Genomic DNA, 23,667 nt, shown 5'->3' with positions numbered 1-23,667 from the left:
GAGCCAAGTAGCCAGACATCACATGATCTGTTAAGAACACTGCCCGTAAAAAAGCTTCTCTGATTTTTTTTCCCTCTCTGATGAGCCGATTTCTCACGAGGGACCAGTCATTCGCCATAATTTTGTACACCTGATTTGTAGTTTCTGAATTTTTATGTGAATTTCGTTGATTACTGGATGAATTCCTTGATTACGATTTTTTAGGTGATTTCGGCCATCTTTTCACTGATTTCCCGTTATTGCCGCAGATTACTTGCGATATTTGTTTGAATTCTGGAGACTTTTTGGTGAATGTCGTGATTACCACTGGATTCTTCGTGAATTGCGATGAATGCAGTGATTATTTTTATTTCAACAGATTAAAATTTTTATTTTGGATTTTCGAGTTCCTCAATTGATAATGTGTGATGATTTCATGAAATATGTGATTACCGAGGTGATTACAATAATTACTGGTAAATCATGTGATTGTTTCTGATTTTCTCGAGATTTCACGTGATTATCGGGGATTTCTGATTACCTTTGATTAAGCCAAGAACGCATGTTATTACTGATAATTTTCCAAGAATTCTAGAAACCATTTCTACGGTTTTGTACACCTGATTAAGTGACTAACCCCTCGATTGGTCACATGCGAAATTCTGATACGGAGCCACAGCTCAGTGCCGTTTTTCAATGGGGAGGGGGATTGACAGAGAATTTGGTCTTTCCGACCCTCTTTCTCGTATGTACTCACTGGGTTAGTATAGGGCGTTGTCGGTTACCTGTAGCATATGGGTTAGATCCCACCCTTTTATACATTTTAAAAAAGCCACAAGGCTTAGTTCTCGCTTTAGGTACAATTTCCTAAAAGCAGTTTTAGAAATTGTCGTCTATAGTTATTGTTAAGTCTTATTCCGAAAAATTGGGAAAAGTACTTCCGCAATAATAAATTTAGCACTTACCCTGTTTCGCGTATGTAGCAACAAAGGAAACTAGTCCCTGCTAATAAAGGCTTTCTTACCCTTTATCTTGAAAAATACCATTTATGCTCAAAAAATTGGGTTATTCATCTGGGAAACAAAGGGGCAAAAAACCAGAGTTCTGTTGAAATAAGAATATCAGAAACCATGCTATTAAATTTATCTTTGCCATTAGTTCCAAAAACAGGCTTTTCAAAATTCAAGTAAGTTTCATCAAAACAATAATTCCTCGTTATAAACTAAATAGTGTTCGCGGATGAAAATTACCACTGGAAATGTCGTCAGCTCATGGTCCGTTGCTTAATTTTGACAATGTATCGACAGTTTATACTTACTTAAGATGATATAGACTTGTGCACAAACAGATGTGATGAATATAGTAGAGCTAACAGATGTAGAGATACCGGTGCAAACATGAACCGATACCGATCAATACCTATATTTACTCACTATGATCCAAAAACCCGATACTTCAGACGATACCGATATTTTTAGTATGACAGTGCCATTTACATATGTATTAAAAATGCTAGGAAATAATTTTAAGAGTAATTTCGTGGATTATACTACTAAGTACAATGTTTAGAGGCATTTTCAAAATAATACCTGCACTGCTTTTCTTTTTTAACTAGGATATTCTAAGAGGCCCTTTTATCCCTAAACTTCTATTAAACTTGGTTCTTAAATAAACTAAATTCAGGTACTTTTTATATAAATGAGAAATCATCACGAATGACATTTACTGAAATGTATTATCCCCATCAATACATTACTGAAAGACATAAAAATGGCACGTAGCGCCATATAACGCATTTTAAACGAGTATCGGATTAGTATCATATTAAACCAACCGATCCGATACTATCGGGAAACCCCGAGCAAAAACGGGTTTATGTTCTAAGAACGTCGAATCATAGCTTTAGCCTCTAGTACCATCGTCGCATACTTTATTGTGAAACTTCATATGCTTATATTTTGACTCCACCCACAAATTTTGTATATAGCGACTTCTAGTGGTCGAAAATGTCATTCATCTCTATTTTCGTGGTTAAATATTTTTTTATTTATTTACAGCAATTTTTTTGGAAAAGGCATATTAAAATTCGAGAAAGGCTATTTTATTTTGGAAGTAGATAATTGTAATCAGTAATTTTTTGGAAAAACAATATTATTTTTTGGGAAATCAATGAATATAAACAATAATATTTTAGAAAGGGCGTAACATTGTTACACTTTTTTCAAAATATTACAAACCTAAGACTAACCAAACGAAACAATACCTAAAAAACATAACTGAACCCAACCCAACCTACCCTAACCTAACCCAACCCAACCAACCCTAACCTAACCCAACCTAACTTAACCTAACCTAATGCTACTTATTTGAAATAATAAACTTAACTTAACCAAATTATCCATATCTGACCTAGTTCTTTTTGAGTTCATATAACCCAGCTGGGCCAGCTTACACCATAATAAACAACTATCGTTTTTCGCATATCAGATTTTCCTCTCTTAAGAGAACTGCTGTAACGGTACGCTGCGTTTACGAGAACCGCTGTATCGGTTTTTGCTGTAACGGGTAAACTGCCATTTCGGGAACCGCTATTTAGGGAACTGCTGTTATGAGGACCGCTTTTATGAAATCCGCTCATACGGTAACTGCTCATGTGAGGGCTTCCCAATGTCACAGACTTGTGCACGAACAGTTGTCATAGACTTGTGCACACAGAGATTCAGAGATGTAATAGATCAGTGTACAAAAGGTGTCATAGATTTTTGCACAAACAGATGTCATAGACTTGTGCACAAACAGATGTCATAGACTTGTGCACAACCAGATGTCATAGACTTGTGCACAACCAGATGTCATAGACTTGTGCACAACCAGATGTCATAGACTTGTGCACAACCAGATGTCATAGACTTGTGCACAACCAGATGTCATAGGTTAGAGTACAAAAAGATGCCAAACTTTTGCACAAAAAGATGTAATAAACTTGTGTACAAACAGATGTCAAAGACTTTTACATAAACAGATGTCATAGATTTGTGCAAAGATGTCATAGACTTGGGCACAAATAGTTGTCATAGACTTGGGCACAAATAGTTGTCATAGACCCCTGCTAAAAGGGATGTCATTGACTTGAGCACAAGCAGATGTCAAAGACCTGTGCACAAACAGATGTCATAGACTTGAGCACAAAGAGATGGAATACACTTGTTAGCACAGAGATGTTATATATTTGTGCACAGGCCTTGATTAACGTAGGCAACGATTAATACAATGCAATGAATATGAAAGTATCAATTCGACTAAAAACAAGGTAAATGATATACATTTTGAATGTGAATTTAATTAACCGACGCCTTGAAAATGTTTCTTGGCAAAGCGCAGACGATGAGAGTCATGAGACGAACTTTCTCACGAAACTTTTTCGCAATCGCATTTACTTATGTTCGGGGCATTTTAATATTCCCAAAAATTCGTCTGCAACATATACTGCTGCTAATCAGAAAACCCATAGCCCGATTTACCGATCCAGTAGGGAGTAGCTCCTACGGTATACGTCGAGAAGTAATCAAGTTTTGGGCAAGAATTTTGAGCCTTGTCCAAGTTAAAGGTGCCATCTCTTTTTGGGTAGGATTGCACTTTACGTGACCCACCCAACTAACAATGGTTTCTAGTTAATTAGGCTGTGAGGAGTCCAAAAAAATAGTTAAAAAATTATTTGGCCACCGCAAGTTGGTCAAAAAATTTTTGTAAAATTTTAAAATCCATGCACTTACCGCCATTGAAGTCGCTATCACCTTAACGCATTCTGCACTCAATCTTGCAAAATAATCCGAGGGTGACTGTGAAAAATTGACGTACTCGCGCCGGAGTTATAGCTATGGAATTTTTTAAGCTTACGGAAACCGTTTATTTCTGATAAAAGGACGGAAATATAAATGCGAGAAAAACCGAAATGTTTTGGGAAAATCGTTGAATTTTTTGGGAATTCGATAATTGATAACGGTGAATTTTGGAAAAAGCCGTCAAATTATTCGGGGATTTTTTTTTTAATTCACTCAACATTATTTTGTAAAATGTGTCAAATCCTTGGGATATTTGTCAAATGTGAATGGGAGTACAACTATATTTTGGAAAAGGCGCCAATTTATTTCAACAATATTTTGGAAAAGGCGACAAACTATTGGTCAATTAACAATCCTTGGTAAATTTGATTTTTTTGTAAAAAAAATTGAAATAAAAGGCGTAGAGCTATTGCAACTATGTTTTAGAAAAGGTGTTAAATTATAGGGAAATTAGCAAATGTCAACGTCAATATTTCTGAAAAGGGGTCTAGTTTTTTTGCAACTATATTTTGGAAAAGGCAACAAATTATTGAGAAAGTACCAAATGTCAACATCAATATTTTGGAAAAGGCGACAAATTATTGAGAAAGTACCAAATATCAACATCAATATTTTGGAAAAGGCGACAAATTATTGAGAAATACCAAATGTCAACATCAATATTTTGGAAAAGGCGTCAATTTATTTCAACAATATTTCGGAAAAGGCGACAAATTATTGGGAAGTTAGCAAATGTCAACATCAATATATTGGAAAAGGCTTCAATTTATTTCAACTATATTTTGGAAAAGGCGTTAATTTATTTCAACTATATTTTGGAAAAGGCGTCAATTTATTTCAACTATATTTTGGAAAAGGCGTCAATTTATTTCAACTATATTTTGGAAAAGGCGTCTATTTATTTCAACTATATTTTGAAAAAGGCGTCAATTTACTTCAACTATATTTTGGAAAAGGCGTCAATTTATTTCAACAATATTTCGGAAAAGGCGACAAATTATTGGGAAGTTAGCAAATGTCAACATCAATATATTGGAAAACGCTTCAATTTATTTCAACTATATTTTGGAAAAGGCGTTAATTTATTTCAACTATATTTTGGAAAAGGCGTCTATTTATTTCAACTATATTTTGGAAAAGGCGTCAATTTACTTCAACTATATTTTGGAAAAGGCGTCAATTTATTTCAATTATATTTTGGAAAAGGCGTCAATTTATTTCAACTATATTTTGGAAAAGGCGTCAATTTATTTCAATTATATTTTGGAAAAGGCGTCAATTTATTTCAACTATACTTTGGAAAAGGCGTCAATTTATTTCAACTATATTTTGGAAAAGGCGTCAATTTATTTCAACTATATTTTGGAAAAGGCGTCAATTTATTTCAACTATATTCTGGAAAAGGCGTCAATTTATTTCAACTATATTTTGGAAAAGGCGCCAATTTATTTCAACTATATTCTGGAAAAGGCGACTAACTATTGGTCAAGTAACAAACGTCAACATCAATACTTTGGAAGTCATTGCAACTATATTTTGGAAAGAGTGCCTATTTTTCGGAAATTTGATAAATGTAAACACCTTTTCAAAAATATCGTCCTTTACATTTACCAAATTCAGAAATAATTTGATGCCTTTTCCAAAATATCGTCCTTCACATTTACCAAACTCAGGAATAATTTGACGCCTTTTCCAAAATTTTGTCCTTCACATTTATCAAATCCAGGGATAATTTGACGGCTTTTCCAAAATATCGTCCTTCATATTTATCAAATTGCCGAATAATGACACATATTCCAAAATATCGTCCTTCACATTTGTCAAATTCCCGAATAATATGACACCTTTTCCAAAATTTCGTCCTTGATATTTATCAAATTCCCAAATAATTTGACACCTTTTTCAAAATATCGTCCTTCACATTTATCAAATTCAGGAATAATTTGACACCTTTTCCAAAATATTGTCCTTCACATTTATCAAATTCCCGAATAATATGACACCTTTTCCAAAATATCGTCCTTCACAATTGTCAAATTCCCGAATAATATGACACCTTTTCGAAAATATCGTCCTTCACATTTATCAAATTCAGGAATAATTTGACACCTTTTCCAAAATATTGTCCTTCACATTTATCAAATTCCCGAATAATATGACACCTTTTCCAAAATATCGTCCTTCACATTTATCAAATTCAGATTAATTGGGCACCTTTTTCCATGATATTGTCCTTCACATTTATCAAATTCAAGAATAATTTGACGGCATTTACCAAAAATTTGCCGTTATGAATTATCGAATTCCCCAAAAATTCAACGATTTTTCCAAAACATAGCAGTTTTTCTCGCATAATATTTCCGTCCTTTTATCAGAAATGAACAGTTTCAGTAAGCTTAAAAAATTCCATAGCTATATCTCCGGCGCGAGTACGTCAATGTTTCCGGCGCGAGTACGTCAATTTTTCACAGTCCCCTCCGGCTTATTTTGCAAGATTGAGTGCAGAATGCGTTAAGCGGATAGCGGCTTCAATGAGGGTAAGTGAGTGGATTTTAAAATTTTCAAAAATTTTTTTGACCAACTTGCGGCGGCCAAATAATTTTTTAACTATTTTTTTCGGACTCCTCACAGTCTAATTAACTAGAAACCATTGTTAGTTGGGTGGGTCACGTAAAGTGCAATCCTACCTCTTTTTGTGGGTAAGTTTTAAGTAACAATAGGGAGCTAACCACTGGATACGGGGAAGAGATAGTCTGACGTCACGCAGCCCCATCTGATTGGCATTTTTGCGCGTAGAATACTGTTTCAAACCGTCAGGGGGTATGAAACCCGTAAGAGATAGAAGGGTGTGACGTTTAAGGGTCAGAACTGTTCGCTCCCTATTAAGTGAAAATATTAAAGATCTCAATGCTTATAGTCCTTTAACTAGCAATATCAATTATAACTCAGTAAAATAATAGCTGTTAATTACTAACGACTATTAAGAAATTTTCGTACATGTCCCTTTTGAAAATTGGGAGTTTCAGAAACTTAGCAAACCATGAACTTGTATGATATATTTATGATTGTAGAAATGGAATTTCGAAACCTTGAAAGTTTTTTTCTTGCAATATTTGCCCATTCTATTCTCAAAACATTGGTCATTATAATAGCCACATGTTAAAAGATCATCCGCACATGAGTAGCTGTACTTTTCGGTGTCAAATATGCCACACTTCTTATAAAAACTATAGTTCCCTTCGAAGCCACAAAAGCAGAAAAGACCATTTTGAAAATGAAGATGAATTTCAAGGGAACGAGCTGGAAGCTGCACCTAGAAATGAAGGAGAAGCTGGGATGGAAGTTGTACCAGCAGTTGAAGGCAATGAAATTTTACCCAAGCCTTCAAAACAAACTTTCATTGAAGCATCCTACATATTAAAGCTAAAAGAGAGTTATAAATTATCTGATCAACAGATATCGGAAGTCATTTGTGCTACTAAAGGTCTCATCTCTAGTTATCAAAATAATTTACAAGGTGCTGATTTGAGGGAACCATTTCAAGATATCGAAACTTCGTATAAGCAAGAAACCTTTCTCAAGAAGCATTTAAATTATATTCCCCCAGTCATATGGGTGACCGATTGGTTACATGCACCAAAAAAAAAAATACTACAAGATTAGAAAAAAAGGATATTTTTGGTTACTGTGTCCCATTCGAAAAGGCTTTAAAAGCCTTAGTTACTATGCCGGAAGTAGAAGCTCTATTTGGAAACACAAGAGATGCAACAGCAACATTGACGAATTTACTGGACAGCATAAACGACGTGTGGGATGGCTCTTATTACAAAGATTTAACGCCTCTCAATCATAAGTATCTGTTGTTGTCTCTCTACACCGATGATTTCGAAATTGCTAACCCAATTGGAGCACACGCTAAAACACACAAGGTCACAATGTTTTACTGGAAATTGCTTAACATTCCTCCCGAGTTCCGGTCAAAGCTCTGCAGTATTCAGCTTCTGGCAGTAGCAAGGCAGAAAGACGTGAAGCAATTTGGCCTTGATAGTTTACTTTCTAATTTCAAGTCAGTTTTAACTGAATTAGATGAAGCGTTGGTGATGAAAGTGAATGGTATAGATCTCAAATTCCATGGAAGACTGGCCTACGTAACTGGAGATACACTTGCGGCTCAGGAGATAGGAGGCTTTAAGGAAGGTGTTGGTTTGGCATACAAGTTTTGCAGAACATGTGAGATAACACGGCCAGACATCAGTAAATCGTTTTTGCACTCAGATTTTCCCGAGAGAAACTTGGAAGAACATAATGATAGATGTAAAGCGTTAAAACTCTGTAGTCCTCAAGCACATAAATACTGGTCCAAGCAGTATGGAATAAGCAAAGAAAGCCCTTTACGTGATATCCCCAGATTTGATGTCACCCATCACTTATTGCACGATCCAATGCACATCCTTTTAGAGGGAGTCGTAAAATATGAAACAAGACTTATGTTAATTGCTTTTACTGAAAGAGAGAAATATTTCACATTGGATTATCTTAATGTGAAAATCCAAGGTTTTCCTTATGGCAATGACGAAACAGATACGAAGCCTGCAATTATTGAAAATAAGCATCTTCACAATGAAATGAAACAAACGGCATCAGCCATGAGATCCTTGCTATTTAACATGCCATTGTATGTGGCTGATAAAGTTCCAGAAGATGACCCAAATTGGAAAAATTTCAGACTTCTTCAAAAAATAACCCAATTTGCTCTATCTAGTGTAGTAAATTCAGAGACAGTCCATACTCTAAGGTTCTTAGTCGGCGAGCATGGAGAAGATTTCAAAAAGCTCTACTATCCAGAAAATACCATAACCAAGCTTCACTACCTAAACCATTTTCCTGTCCAAGGAGCAATTTCGGTCCTTTGCGTCACCATTGGTGTAGGAGGGAAGAAGGAAAACATGCTTTATTTAAGAATAGACAATGGAAATGTTTCAAAGCTGTAGCAAAAACCATGTCACTTCGACACCAAAGGTGGATGTGCATGCAACAGAATGATGGTTTGGGTGGCAAGGCTTTAAATTTTTTGGATGATGGTGAATTACGTTGGAGAATGAACTTAAAATACAACTAAGGAAGTTTGAACCTAATGACTTTCCACAAAGAGTGCATGTTTGCTCGGGGATTAAAGTTTTGGGTCACAATTATCGCAACGGCACAGTTTTACTGACGGATTGCACAACAATGCCTGCGTTCGTCATCGTACGACGAGTGCTCACAATAAACCAAAAGTCCTATGCGTGGTGTTCAAAACTAAACATTTCTTACTATGATGAACATCGCAATCGTTATGTGCTCAAAGAGGTTCACCCCCCTGAAGTAAAAACACTGCTACATCTAAGAAGTTTAAAATACAAGTGGCCTCAACCTACTTATTTAAAACAAAACAACTTTTTGACGATGATATACAATGCGGAAGATTTGTAGTCATTAGGATTTATTCGGAAAGTTAACTTAGGTGAAAATAGGACCTCAACTACTAACTGAACAATTATTATTATTTTTGATACGATAAGCAAATTGGTTGCGCCTTCTGTGCGTTTGACTGGACTATATGAATGTAGGGGAATAGTACTATAATGACTATATTTTAGCAATTAAATGGATCAATTACTTTTGTGAACAAACAATATTTCAGATTTATGAGTAAAAAATGCCGTTGTTCAAGATAACAAAGAACTATTAAAATAGCAGTTATTGCTAATTCGTATGAAGAACTGGCTAATCAAGGTAAGAATAGATAGCCTTCATTTCTAATTACAAATGAATCCCTTAGTTCTTGTAGCTAGGCATAGTGCAAATTTAGAAAAAGTGACCAGATTATTTTTATAGCTTTTCTCAAGTTGGCTTGGCCTGCTGGAAGTTTCAAAGTTGTATTAGATTGTGATGGAACCATTATTGATGAATGGGAAGTTTTAATAGAATTAAAAAATGAAATCCTAATGATTCTACGAGATGACCAGAAATATTCTCTCGTAAATATACTGATTTCCATTTCGGAGGCTTTAATTTTTTATAAGTTTTGCATCCTTCAGTGCTATGTTATGAATCATTATATTGAACTTGAATTTTTAGCGACCTGCAATGGTTCAAGAAGCGATGATTCAGAATTCAGAAGCCAATTTTAGTTGCACTGAAAACTCAAAAGAACAGGGTGAAACGTCTAAAGTTAACTCAGGACTCTCAACTTTAAACCAATGAGATGAATTTAGCTTTGAGGAGTTTGATATTGGCGACCCAGGTGTTGGTTCGGAATCCTCGAATTTGGTATGTGTAGTCTGTTAGACATAGCTCAATTAAAGGGGCTGGCCGGAGCTGTTGGGGTAAAGAGGGGGTCTAACTGTTGGTTAGCATATTGCTCACCCGCCCACCGCGACGGTGGCGCCATTCCTCATGGCCAAAGAGCTGGGGGTTTTCCCCTGAACTAAGGGCGGTCTCCCCCAATAGCGCTGGTGAGCCCCTTTAAATGGGGAAGTGTTGCTTTTGTCGTGACTTAAAGATAGTTTTATAATAGTCGTTATATCCTTCTGTACTCCAGTGTTGTCAATTGTTTTTTGTTTTAATTTTTTTTCTAGGATTGTAGTGAACTTGTTGAACTACCAAAGCTAACTGATTATGTGCACAACATGCATGTTACTGGAAAACCAGTTTCTGTTTTCCGCAAAATGGTAGATGAAATGGCGCACGGACTTCTAGTTAAGTACAGTATGAACAAAAAGAGTGACTATGCGACTGTAGGCAAATTGGCTTTAAGCAAATATTGTCGCGTAGGTAAAGTACGAGACGGGTTTTAATCAATGTAAGGTATACGTTTTATTCGACTTGGCGGTTTATTTACAAATGTACAACTACTCAAAAATACCACGTGGACGGTAGTTCGGTAAGGTAAAATCAGTTCCCGGTACAAACTCTCTCGGAGCTGGGCTTTTCAGCCTTTAGGTCCCCGGAAGAGCAGTTAGGGAAAGAGCCTAAGAGCGAGCTGGGCTTTTCAGTCTTGAGATCTCGCCTAAGGGAAGGTTACTACCGTAAGAAGCATCGTCTTGACACTGGACGAATCGCCTTTTATACCCGGTGGTCCTTTGTTCGCAGAGAAGGCGTTCTCTATGGGAGAGTGTCGTTAGAGGCGCTCGATACTTTCGTCGCCCTAGGCGCTAGTTAGTTAAAGCGCGCGCGAATTCAAAATAGTCAAACGCTATTCCACCTCCGCGTGACAACTCCCCCGCGGGAAAAAAAGCCGTCCCGGCGAACACAAAAAATATAACACTAAGAAGTAACCAAAGGGGAAAAAAAATAATAATAGTAATAACAATAAAAAACACTAGTTAAAATCAATGATGGCGTCGGATGAGATCTCTTGCAGGATTGTGGTTTCCGGTAAAATGGTGATGCTAACGAAAACCCTTTCTTTAGTGATATGATAGACGGTCCGGACTGGTTCGAGGTCGAGAGGATCTTCGAAGGACCGAGGGGGAGGAGTCGATATGGCGCGGCCCCAGCGCGCTGCGAGATACCGTCAGTGGGGTGTGGGGGGCTGCTGCCGTGTGGGGGAAGGAAGCGGGTCTGAGAGTGTTGAACGGGTTATATCAGCTGAAGCGTCGTCGGCGCAGAATTCCCGAATTGAAGGCGTAGTTGAAAACGAAACCCGCAAGGTGGCGGTAGGTCGGGTCATCTCGTCCAGATCTTTTCGCGGGAAATATGGTTTAAGGCGTTCAACGGAAACCACGTCAGATTTGGATCCTTCTGAGTTTGTAATTTCGTAGTTGTTTGCGGCCGTCTGTCGACGGATCCGGTAGGGCCCAACTTAATTATGAAGTAATTTTTCTGACAGACCCGGCACACGGCGTGGAGTTTTGAGGTACACTAAATCGCCTTCTGAAAATGTTATGTCGGGGCGTGATCTATCAAATCTTTCCTTATCTTTTTGCTGGGCTATGGCGTGACGAGATGCTGCTAAGTCGCGAGCCCGCTGGGCGTACAAAATATTTTCAAACCCAAATTGACTCTTGATAGTATTGCCCGCAAGTTGGAGAGCCGCGTCAAGGCGAAGGTCGGCTTCGTAACCATGAAGTAAATAAAACGGAATGCATTTGGTTACGTCGTGAGTGGAACTGTTATATGCAAATACCAAAAACGGGAGGAAACGGTCCCAGTCACGATGGTTTCGAGCGACGTAGTGGGCCATTATATCCGCGAGCGTTTTATTAAACCGTTCGGTTTGGCCATTGGTACGAGGGTGGTACGCTGTAGTCCGATGGTGATCGATGGAAAAAAGTTTATTTATCTCGGTAACCAGTTTATTCACGTTCTCGGTGCCTCTGTTCGTGATTATTTCTCGCGGCGCGCCGAAGTGTAAAATCACGTCTTGAGTGAGGAAGTTGGCAGTCTCCTTGGCGGTGCATCGGGGTATCGCTTTGGCCACCACCATACGGGTGCAGTAGTCGGTACACACGAGTATATGGACGTTACCGTCGTTCGATTGAGGAAAGGGGCCTAGTTTGTCAAGGCCTATTCTGGAGAAAGGCTTCAACGTAGGGGGAATTGGTTGAAGCAATCCGGCCGGCTTGAAGGGGTAAATTTTCTGCTTCTGGCAGGGTTCGCAGGACTGGACGTAGTGGGTGACGTGGGCTAGCATTTTGGGCCAGAAAAAGCGAGGACGAATTCTTTCCCAGGTGCGTTTGAGGCCCAGATGACCGGAGGTCACTTCGTCATGAAAAGCATACATTATGGCGGTGCGGATTTCCTTGGGTGCGACTAGAGCCAATTTCAGAGTGGTATCCGTTCGTACGCGACGATGTAGTAGTCCGTCCACTAGTTCAAAGCATCTGGCTGCTCGGACGAGTGGCCGGGAGGCGGTAAGGGGTCGGGACTCAAGGAATTCGATGATTGCCGCTGTGTATTTGTCCTTAAGTTGTGGGGCACGGATGTCGTACCGAGAGAGGTCCAGGTCGCCATTGTTGGTTGGTGGTTGAACTAGCGAGAAGAGAGTCATGGATGTCGGGTGCTGGCTGAAAGGGGGAACGAACGGGATAGGGCGTCAGCGTTGAGGTGACGTCTCCCATCCTTGTACTTGATCACCGGATTAAACTCTTGAAGTGTGAGTGACCACCTGGCAAGGCGACCATTGGGGTTTTTCACTGACGTGAGCCAACACAAGCCATGATGGTCCGTTATAGAGAGCTGCAAAATGAAAATATTAAACTCCAACTCCTTCCAACTCCAAGGCAATACGTAACAATGACTCCAAATCCTCCCAATGCCATAATCAAAAGTTTCAACTCCGCAGAACTCCGCCAAGCGAAATGTAAAATTCCTCCCAACTCCTTCCATGAAAAATAAAATTTCTTAAACTCCTCCCAATTCCTTCCATGAAAAATAAGATTTCTTAAACTCCTCCCAATTCCTTCCATGAAAATTAAAATTTCATAAACTCCTAGCTTCGTCCATTAAAATCTTTCTAGTTTCTAGTCTTTGGAAGATTTCTTCACTCTTTAGAATTGGAAAAATAGAAAGTTGTAGCTCATTAGTTTTCTTTCAAATTTGGCCTGAGATACATATCACGAGTAGTTATAAATTATGATTTTCAAATAAGGAATAATATTTACTCATAAAATTCTTCTAGACATTAAAACTTAAGATTTGGGGGAAAAAGGCGCTACGCGTTGTCGTTGAGTCATATTTTACGCTTAGTTTCTTAAATTAGCTATTTAATTAAAATCGGACTGATTCGCTTCGCAAATGCTACTTTGAAGGACAAGGCCACGAACTTCAGGAATCAAGAAATACTAACTCTAGAGTCCATTCTGTTATTAGTTGTGCCTGGCAATATGCCTACTGCCTTACTTTAATATGCATCAAAGCTAGAAAGGAGACTCTTGCCAATGGGTTTAAGAGAAAAGGAAAGCGCCCGTGGGTGTACCTCATATGAGCAGTTCCCTGTAGAGCAGTTCTCGAAATAGCAACCGCGATTCCAAAAAAACCGCGGAGGTTTTCAAAACTGCTGTTTTAGAAATAGCGGCCGCTATTTTAAGAAATAGCAGTGTTTGTCTTGAGTTTCGAGCATTTCTTAACAATACACTTATATTCGTTGGTTTTAAATACTACCTTTTCCGTGATCATTTAATCAGGAATGTGGCCTAATAAAACATCATGTTTTTTTGTAGATAATTGTAAACAGTAATTTTTTGGAAAAGGCATATTATAATTCGAGAAAGGTTATTTTATTTCGGAAGTAGATAATTGTAAACAGTAATGTTTTGGAAAAGGCATATTATAATTCGAGATAGATTATTTTCTTTTGGAAGTAGATAATTGTAAACAGCAATTTTTTGGAAAAGGCGTAACATTGTTACACAATTTCCAAAATATTACTAACCTAGCCTAACCTAACCTGACCTAATACTATTTAGTTGAAATAATCAACTTTAACTTAACCAAATTATCCATATCTGACCTAGTTCTTTTTGAGTTCATATAACCCAGCTGGGCTAGCTTACACCATAATAAACAACTAGTTTTTCGCATATCTGTTTTCCGCTCTTTAGAGAACTGCTGTAACGGTACGCCGCGTTTACGAGAACCGCTGTATCGGTAATTGCTGTAATGGGGAAACTGCCATTTCGGGAACCGCTATTTAGAGAACTGTTGTTATGAGGACCGCTATTTTGAAATCCGCTCATATGGGAAGTGCTTATATGAAGGCTTCCCAGCGCCCGCGGCCCCACTGTGTGAGAGACTCACTGAGGGGACGTGTCACGGTGGGTAACGGGTGAAAAATGAATTTCGTACGAAGCTTCTGAAGACAAACAACGCTAAAGTCCGCTTTTAAATTGGAGCCCTACCAATTACCAGACTTAAGTTTTCCAACTCCGTAGATTTCCATGTTTTAAGATAATTTTCCAATGCCTCCCAACTCCGCAATTATAATTATCATTATTCCCATTGCCTCCCAACTCCGCACACGAAAACTTCCACTGCCACCCAACTCCAATTTTATCTCAGAAAAACATTTCCAACTCCTGGAGTTCCCATCGCTTAAACGCGGAACCCAGCGGGTTTCGGAGTTCTTCCACGGAGTTGCAGCTCTCTAGTCCGTTACGATGTTTAGGTCCCGGCCATTGACGTATGGGCGGAATTTCTGAGCCCCGAGGACAATGGCGAGACATTCTCTCTCCGTCGGGCTATAATTCTGTTCGGTCGAGTTAAGTAGACGGCTTGCATAGGCGATGACTTTCTCCTGGCCATCAATACGTTGTTTAAGTATTGCACCAATTCCGTATGCGGATGCATCCGTGTGAATCTCGAATGGTGTCTCCCAGTGAGGGTGGGCCACGATAGGCAAAGAAATGAGGCAATCACGTAGATGTATGAAGGCTTTGTCTTCCGCCGAGCCCTACACAAAGGGCGTGTCTTTCCTTGTGAGTTCGGTGAGTGGTTTGGCGAGATTGGCAAAATCTTTGATGAAACGACGATAATAACCTGAGAGCCCCAGAAATTGCTGTACCCGCTTCACTGTTTTAGGTTTTGGAAACTTGGTTACAGCTTCCAAGTTACGGAGATCCGGGGAGGTACCGTGTCCATCTATGAAGTGACTTCGGTAGACTATTTTAGGTTTGGCGAAATAGCATTTGCTAGGTTTAATTTTCAAGTTTGCACGCTAGAGACAGTTCAAGACCTGGTCCAAATGGCTTAGATGGGATTGGAAGTCTTTAGAGTAGATGATAATGTCATCTAAGTAAGCCATCGTTATTTTCCACATTAGGTGCCCGAGAGTCTTGTGCATGAGCCGTTGAAAGGTCGCAGGACCATTGCATAGCCCCATACCCAAAACGTTGAATTCGAATTGACCATCTGGCGTGGCGAACGCTTTTTTCTCCTTGTCGGCTTCCTCAATGTCAACTTGAAAGTAACCCGAGGCTAAGTCCAGAGTAGTAAATAGGGTAGCTCCAGCCAGGCGATCGAGGGTATCATCAATGCGAGGGAGGGGGTGAACGTCTTTTTTCGTGACGAGGTTGAGCTTCCGCCAGTCGACGCAGAAACGCCATGTGCCATCTCGTTTCTTTATAAGGATGACGGGAGCAGCCCAGGGACTACAGGATTCCCTTATAGTTCCGTTGGAGAGTAGTTTATTTACTTCTGTTTGTAGCACTTCGCGTTCTTTAAGTGATTTCCGGTAAGGGTGGGACCGGACCGGGGCTGCGTCACCCGTATGAATTTGATGTTTGATGAGGGAGGTACGACCTAAGTCACTTTCAAACTTGGAGAACACATCTGCGTGGTTACGTAGGAGTGATGTTAATTGTTCTTTTTCGGACGCAGTCAGGTTCGGGCCGACTTCAAGGTTGGGTGGGATATCACCTACCCCCTTTTTGTCGTCGGGTGCGTCCAGGAGATTTACTTCGAGTACTTCATGAGCGCGTGCTATGGTGGTGTTGCGGTTGAGAATGACGGGGCGGCGATGTGGATTAGCCACGCGAATTAGTGCATTCCCATTCCGGAATGAGGCCAGGGTTTTGCATACCAAAAGCCCATGACGCTAGAAGGAGGATGCTAGAGGTTCGATCATCAGAGCGCCATTGACTTGGGGAACAGTGACTTCCACCGCTACTTCAGACGAGGCAGGGATGGTGATGTCTTGGCTAATGCGAGCGAGGTGAGAGTGGTTGAATAACGCATCTGGTAGGGGAAAGGTCTCATTGCCGATAGACACGGAGCGGGTACGAAAACTAAGTTCAACGAGAGAATATAGACCACCGTATACGGACAAGATTGTCCGTATACGGTGGTACTTAGTGTAGCTGGGAGGGGGGGTCATTTCACCCCCCCTTTTCGTTCTTCTCTCTAGTCGTGCCGGGGGGGATTGCAAGGGGGAATTGATGACGTCACGTGATATTGTTGGCGGTAAATTTGAATTGTAACGCCCCCTAGTTGTGGCGGGAGATTTAGTTGATTATTAAGGTGATGGCGCGAAATTTGAATTTATAGGGGATTTTTTTTGTATAGTGGTATGACGTCGCGCGACTTATCGATGGTGACGACATTCAGTGTCCATAATGTTATTATTTGGTGTATGTTTAGGATCTTGTATACATTTAGGATATGATTTAATGGTAATTCTATAGGTTCAGTAGGCCCTTTCTACACGCACCCGTCCCGTAATGTTATTATTATTAAGGTCTCTCCATGTATGCTCATGCCATACTAAAGAACTAGATTAGGTTTACGTAGTTTATTGAAAATTAAGCAACGAATAAGTTCTACAGTAAGGATGTATGCTTTGTATTGTTATTATTTGGTGTATCTTTAGGATAGTGTATGGTATGATTTAATGGTAATTCTATGGGTTCAGTACGCTCTTTCTCACTCGCCCTTCTAGTAATGTTGTTCTTTGTATGATTTTGAGGTCTCTCCATGTATGCTTATGTTATACTAAAGAACTAGTTTTAAGCGAGATATGGTTTACATTGCCAATAACAGTTACAAATTAAGTTGCGACGCGGTACTACAAGAGGGTGTTATAGATAGAAAAAGAAATACAGGGTTAGAACAATAGTACATTTTAATATCATAAAAGAGGAATTACGACAGTTTTTACACAATTTGGTATTTGATAAGTAGTTAAAATGAAGAAGTACTGCTAAAAGTCTGAAACTGCGATTTACGCTAGTTTTGATAACAAACAAATTTACTTAAATACAAAATATTACTAATAAAACATCAGAAAATACGAATTATATAGAATACATGGTAAATAAGCACAATACTAGTTATTAAACTAAACAAACATATAGGATTGACTAAAAATTATATTTTTATCATACGCGCTAAAATATTGATATACAGTTAAAATGCGCAATCATTACTGAACAACATCATCAAAAAGCAAGAATTACACTGATTTTGATAACAAACAAATTCAAAAATATGCAAAATTAGTACTACTTCAAAAAAAGGTAGTACAGGATGATTAATCACATAAACATTTACCATCTTAGAAAATAGAACAATATTACTGCATGCGAGAATATTAAGCGCATATATATTATTATACCTTCATAGAAAATATAGCGTTACTACTTTTAATATGATTTAAAGTCTACAATGGTTATTGTACGATTTTAGTACAAATATTAGGCTAGTTATTAAACTAAAATGTTCACGGGATCGACGAAAAAATATATTTTTCTATATACGCTAAAATATTGATATACGATTACGGATAAAAATATCGAAATATTACTAAAAAAACGTAACTATAATTATCATCAAAAAAATTATACTTATACAAAACAATTCAATACTAATTTTTATACTTAAGTGTTAATATATATTAATTAAAAAAAGCTTACTAAATGCAAAAAAATATGACCAAAAACGCTGCGTATTCGTTAAAATATTGTTACATGTTAATAGTTGAAATACGTTAATATTACTATAAATAATACTTGAGATACTAATTCAAATACTGATACTTGGTATCTAAAATATATACAACTAACTTATGTCGAAAAAGTCAACGATTCTATTTAATATAACCGTAGGGGGCAGTTTTATATTCAGGTAGAATTCTAACTTTATCCACTACGACCTGATATGTTTTGGTCTGGTTGATCGTGATCAGAGTGTGATCTTGTAGACGTCTGATTTGAGGGCCAATAGGGACTTGAACCGAGTTCTTTAGAGGTTCACCTTCATTGTTTACCCCCAGTAGTTTCTTCATTGTTTCGAAATTTATATAATTTTCTGTAGATGCGTTTAAATAAAATCCTTTAACTTTGATAATGTTAGTTTTAGCGCCGGTTTTAGGGTCTAGAATGTCCATAGAATAGTTCTTTGGTCCAGCACTCCCCCATTCACAAATATAGGCATCCGGTCCATAGGATTCTAATTCATTTTTTAGTTGCCCCAAATAATCGCCTGTGGGTAGCAAATGAGCGCCGTCTGGTGAAAGGTACACTAAACTGTCAGTGTCATAATAAAAGCAAAGGTCACCGACCTTTTCAAGATGTTTTAGTAAATGTAATCGGGCCATAGCTGTTGTGTTACAAGCGATAACTACGTTTGTGTGTTTGTGCACAATCTCGTTTTCTAGAATGTGTTCGTATTTTACAAGTACTGTGCTTTCGTTAATTGTTAATAAACTTTTAACCTCCAAGTCTGGATTAAATATTAAGCCGTATAATTTGTGGGCATCTTTGATTAATTCGGTAGAGATGTGTCTTGTTTTTTGGCCAAATTTACCCCAAAAAGAGTTGAGCATAAGTTTGCTAAGGCATCTGAGACCTTCATTTTTCTCTACTTTAGTGATATCCAGTTCTACACCCTCTTCGTCTTTGAAGTTTTTGATATATTCCTCTTTGTCTTCTTGAGTCTGGCAATCTGCAGGGAAGCCACTAGCTTGGGTTTTATACTCTAAAAAGGTATTAACGTAATCTTTAAACAGTCCTCCCTGTTTTGTTTTGGGATCGTACTGTGTCACTTTGTATGACCAAGCCTCGTACATTCGTGTGATTTTGTAGCCATTCTCTACTGCATGACGTAACTCGTCGACTACCCATGTGCCTCGCAATTCTCTTTGTTCTGTAGTATGTTCGCAATCACCTTGAAATTGGGTTTTACAACATGTGTAACTAAGCGGAAATGTTAATTTCCTGTTAATACGAGCAGGCAAAACTGGATGAATTAGGTTTTGGGCCGGTAACACGTCACACTTAAGAAGACCATCAATCGAAAATATGTCTGGAAAGTTATCTAATATGATTTCAGGATGTCCTATAGGTATCTTGGTGGTTTTATTAATGAATGGGTATAGACTTGTGAAATCGACGTAATTAACACGCTCCGATCCTGTTGTTTGATGATATAGTTTTGTTGCGCAACATCTTCCTCCGAAGAAAGCATCACGGGGGTCTAATCTTTTTACTATTTTAGGCTTAATATCATTACATTTTAAAAACTCTATTATTTCTTGTTTATTTAATTTTTCCTTCTGCCAGTCACACTCCCATTTGACATTCACTATATAATTGAGGGATTCTAATGTGGCTAGCACGTTCACGCTTCTAAAATATCTGGAATTCAAAGTCTATGCAGGTTCTTCATGCAAAGCCTTGTTTCTGTTTAAGGGAAAGTGTATTTTACACCCATGATAGAAACACCCCCAGTACTCGAATATTTCCTGGTTGATCTCACAAAATCCGTCTACTTTGAGTTTTTGTATTCTGGTTTCTTTACCTCTACCCTAGTAGCACTGCCGACGTAGGGCCTACATGGTCGGCTTTGTGTGTTACCGACGAGTTGGTAAAAAGTCACTAATAAGTCGGGAGAGTAATGGTTTGAAAGTCGAAATGTCCGCCTGGAGGGACGACGGCCCGCCGGTTTTCCTACTGTTTTGAGGCTACTATAAAACGACTGTTGGCCGACTAAATGTCGGCGTCATTATGCCTACCTAAAGCCGCGCTCAATCCAACGATTTCGCGGCTTTTTAGTATAGGAACGGTAAATCGTCGGTAAAGGGCTGGTAGAGAAAGGGTTTGAGAGTCGAAATGTCCGCCCGGCGGGACGACGGCCTGCCGGTTTTCCGACTGTTATGAGGCGACTATAAAACGACTGTTGGCCGACTATATGTCGGCGTCATTATGCCTACCTAAAGCCGCGCTCAATCCGACGATTTCGCGGCTTTTTAGTATAGGAACGGTAAATCGTCGGTAAAGGTCTGGTAGAGAAAGGGTTTGAGAGTCGAAATGTCCGCTCGGCGGGACGACGGCCTGCCGGTTTTCCGACTGTTATGAGGCGACTATAAAACGACTGTTGGCCGACTATATGTCGGCGTCATTATGCCTACCTAAAGCCGCGCTCAATCCGACGATTTCGCGGCTTTTTAGTATAGGAACGGTAAATCGTCGGTAAAGGGCAGGTAGAGTAAGGGGTTTGAGAATCGAAATGTCCGCCCGGTGGGACGACGGCCCACTGGTTCACCGACTGTTAAGACACGAATGAAATACGACCCTCACCCAACACGTGTGAGAGTCGACTTAACCGCCTGTCAGCAAGAGGTCCGACGCTTTTGCGACAATCAAACCTTAACTAGAGGCCCGACGGTTTTGCGACGATCAAGTCTTAACTCAAGGCTTCGTTCGCTTATACTAAAGGATACTGATACTTAGTATTGAAATTTCTTTAATAAATTTTCAATGAAAATCACTTTTTTGTACTTTGAATATTTCAAGTAACATACAGGTTGAGCATCAATTATAACAATTTCAAATATTAAACAATGTATTCGATTTTACACGACTAGTCGAATGGAAATATTAGCTGCCTAGCTAATTGGTTTTAACAAAAAGTAAAATTTTACAGGGCGAGTATAATATCTACATCAATTAAAGTTTTATTAATATCTTCGATGTGGCCAGTTACTATCTCTTAAATTACAAAAATCTTAATGAAAATATGCAGGGTTGCCACGGAATTTTCAGAACCACATTCCCTGACTTTTCCAGGTTTTCCCTGACCTTTTTCTCAGATCTTCCCTGACCTTTTCGGGCGGTAGGGTAAATGGTTACAGTGCTTATAATTAAATAAACTCTCCACATTAAGTTTTCCAATGTACTTATTGCACCAAAATGAATAAGAATCATTTTAACTATAAATAACAGTCTTAAGAGCTTTTTTGAAGGCATTTACTTTATAAAAACAATTCTAGACAGCATTTTTAAGGATTGCTCACGGAGTTTTCTGTGTAAAGAGAGGATAAGGAGAAACTTTCATTACTCTTTCAATGAATACTTTTACCCACTAAAACAAAATTCCCAGAATTTGCTAAAATTTTTAAAATTCCCTGACCTTTTGGCCCATTATTAAATTCCCTGACTTTTCCAGGATTTCCAGGTATTGTGGCAACTCTGATATATACTTAACAGATTTTTTAAGGAAAAAGAAAAACATACAATTCTAAAGGGTATTATTTCACACATTTTTGTCTTAAAATATTTGAAACCGCAAAATAATTCTGTAACTAAAACAAATTGAGATCTATTTTGGAATTCAGTATTATTTTCACAACCAAAAATCTTTAATATATAAGGTTTTTGCACTCCAAGCTTCCCAAAGCACTTGCTTCTTTTATATTCAAACAAAGAAACTGAAGGTATACATTAACGTTTAAGTTTTGGTTTCACTTTATAGCGGTGTGGTGGGTGATACTAGTTTACCTAATTTTTTTTTGCTACTGATTTTTTGCTAACACGGCATAACTCTCAGAATTTCTCAGAAAATTAAACGGCGTCTGCTTATATTATATTAAGCCTTTGACAAACCTGAATGAATATGAATTAACCTAAATGAATATAAATTAAGCGTTAGTTAATTAAAATAAAAGATGTAGAGAAAATAATAGAAAGGCGACTTCCCACAATATATTAAAGTAAATTTAAAGTAAAACTGCGACTAAATAACTGTATTTAAACCTATTAATTTATTTATAGAAATACATAACTCTTTAGTACACAAAATTAGGATGGTATTACCAAGAAACACTTCATGAAAGTACTTTTCGCAGAGAAAATACTGGGAAACATTAGAAAATACATTTTTAATTGATACTTAATTGTTCCCAAGCGATTTTACTCCTTTGCTCGTTAAATTAAGAGGTGGCATAATGATTTTCTACTTGATAACCTTTTTTGTTTGAGTGCTTGAAGGGGAAGAGTACGGGTATGGGAACTATTGGGGAAGGGGAGGTATCCTAATTCAAAATGAAATAGTTCATAAAATTAGTTTTTCCAGAGATTCATTATTGTTATTAAATTGTTCCCAAGGGTTTTTCTCGTTTGCTCGACATACACTTATGACAGTAGTAACATTTTCTAATTTATCAACGCTTTTTCCCAGTACAAACACCAGAAAACTTTATAAACATAATTATTGATTAATATTTAATGATTTCCAAGCGTTTTTACCTGTTTGCTCGCTTAATTACGGGCTGGAATAACGATTTTATTTTTGCTAACCATTCTTGCGTGCTTAAAGGAAAAGCGTTCTTGCAGGGGAACTATAGGGGGAGGGGAGGTATTACAAACCAAAATTAAAATATTGAATAAAATTGGTTTTTCCCAACAATTTCTCAAGAAACTTCGAATACATAATTAATAACTCATATTTAATCGTTTCCAAGCGTTTTTATTAGTTTGCTCGTCATTATTACACCCGGCATAACGTTTTAGTATTTGCTAACCGTTCATAGATGGCTATAGCTCTGCAGTGGGATGAAGGTTCGCCAAAGTTCGAGGCAGCTAATGGCATAAGCGTCTAATGTACGTCCGTCATGACAGTAGCAATATTTTCTAATTTATCAACGCTTTTTCCCAGTACAAACACCAGAAAACTTTATAAGCATAATTATTGATTAATATTTAATGATTTCCAAGCGTTTTTACCAGTTTGCTCGCTGAATTACGGGCTGGAATAACGATTTTATTTTTGCTAACCATTCTTGCGTGCTTAAAGGAAAAGCGTTCTTGCAGGGGAACTATAGGGGGAGGGGAGGTATTACAAACCAGAATTAAAATATTGAATAAAATTGGTTTTTCCCAACAATTTCTCAAGAAACTTCGAATACATAATTAATAACTCATATTTAATCGTTTCCAAGCGTTTTTATTAGTTTGCTCGTCATTATTACACCCGGCATAACGTTTTAGTTTTTGCTAACCGTTCATAGATGGCTATAGCTCTGCAGTGGGATGAAGGCTCGCCAAAGTTCGAGGCAGCTAATGGCATAAGCGTCTAATGTACGTCCGTAATG

The 23,667-nt window shown here is 38.1% G+C and overlaps 1 protein-coding gene and 1 long non-coding RNA gene across 2 annotated transcripts; both read left to right on the top strand.

Moving 5' to 3' along the window:
* The first annotated feature begins 7,546 nt into the window (after positions 1 to 7,546).
* LOC149615233 (uncharacterized) lies at positions 7,547 to 8,812 on the top strand. The gene has a single exon (XM_089857841.1). The coding sequence runs from the start codon at positions 7,547 to 7,549 to the stop codon at positions 8,810 to 8,812; it is 1,266 nt and encodes a 421-aa protein (XP_089713967.1).
* A 13,339-nt stretch (positions 8,813 to 22,151) lies between these two features.
* On the top strand, positions 22,152 to 22,533 carry LOC149615232 (uncharacterized). Its single transcript, XR_016376202.1, has 2 exons — positions 22,152 to 22,287; positions 22,349 to 22,533. It is a non-coding gene; the product is annotated as an uncharacterized LOC149615232 (long non-coding RNA).
* The last annotated feature ends 1,134 nt before the right edge of the window (positions 22,534 to 23,667 follow it).

The sequence above is a fragment of the Phalangium opilio genome, unplaced genomic scaffold, assembly GCF_054372755.1.
Source record: "Phalangium opilio isolate 3A_F unplaced genomic scaffold, DU_Popi_V2 ptg000225l_1, whole genome shotgun sequence".
Classification (NCBI taxonomy): domain Eukaryota; kingdom Metazoa; phylum Arthropoda; class Arachnida; order Opiliones; family Phalangiidae; genus Phalangium; species Phalangium opilio.
This window is presented reverse-complemented; position numbering and strand designations above follow the sequence as displayed.

Bases quoted from the DNA above. Each gene is read 5' to 3' on its own strand.
- LOC149615233 (XM_089857841.1), top strand. From the start codon at position 7,547: ATGCCGGAAGTAGAAGCTCTATTTGGAAACACAAGAGATGCAACAGCA.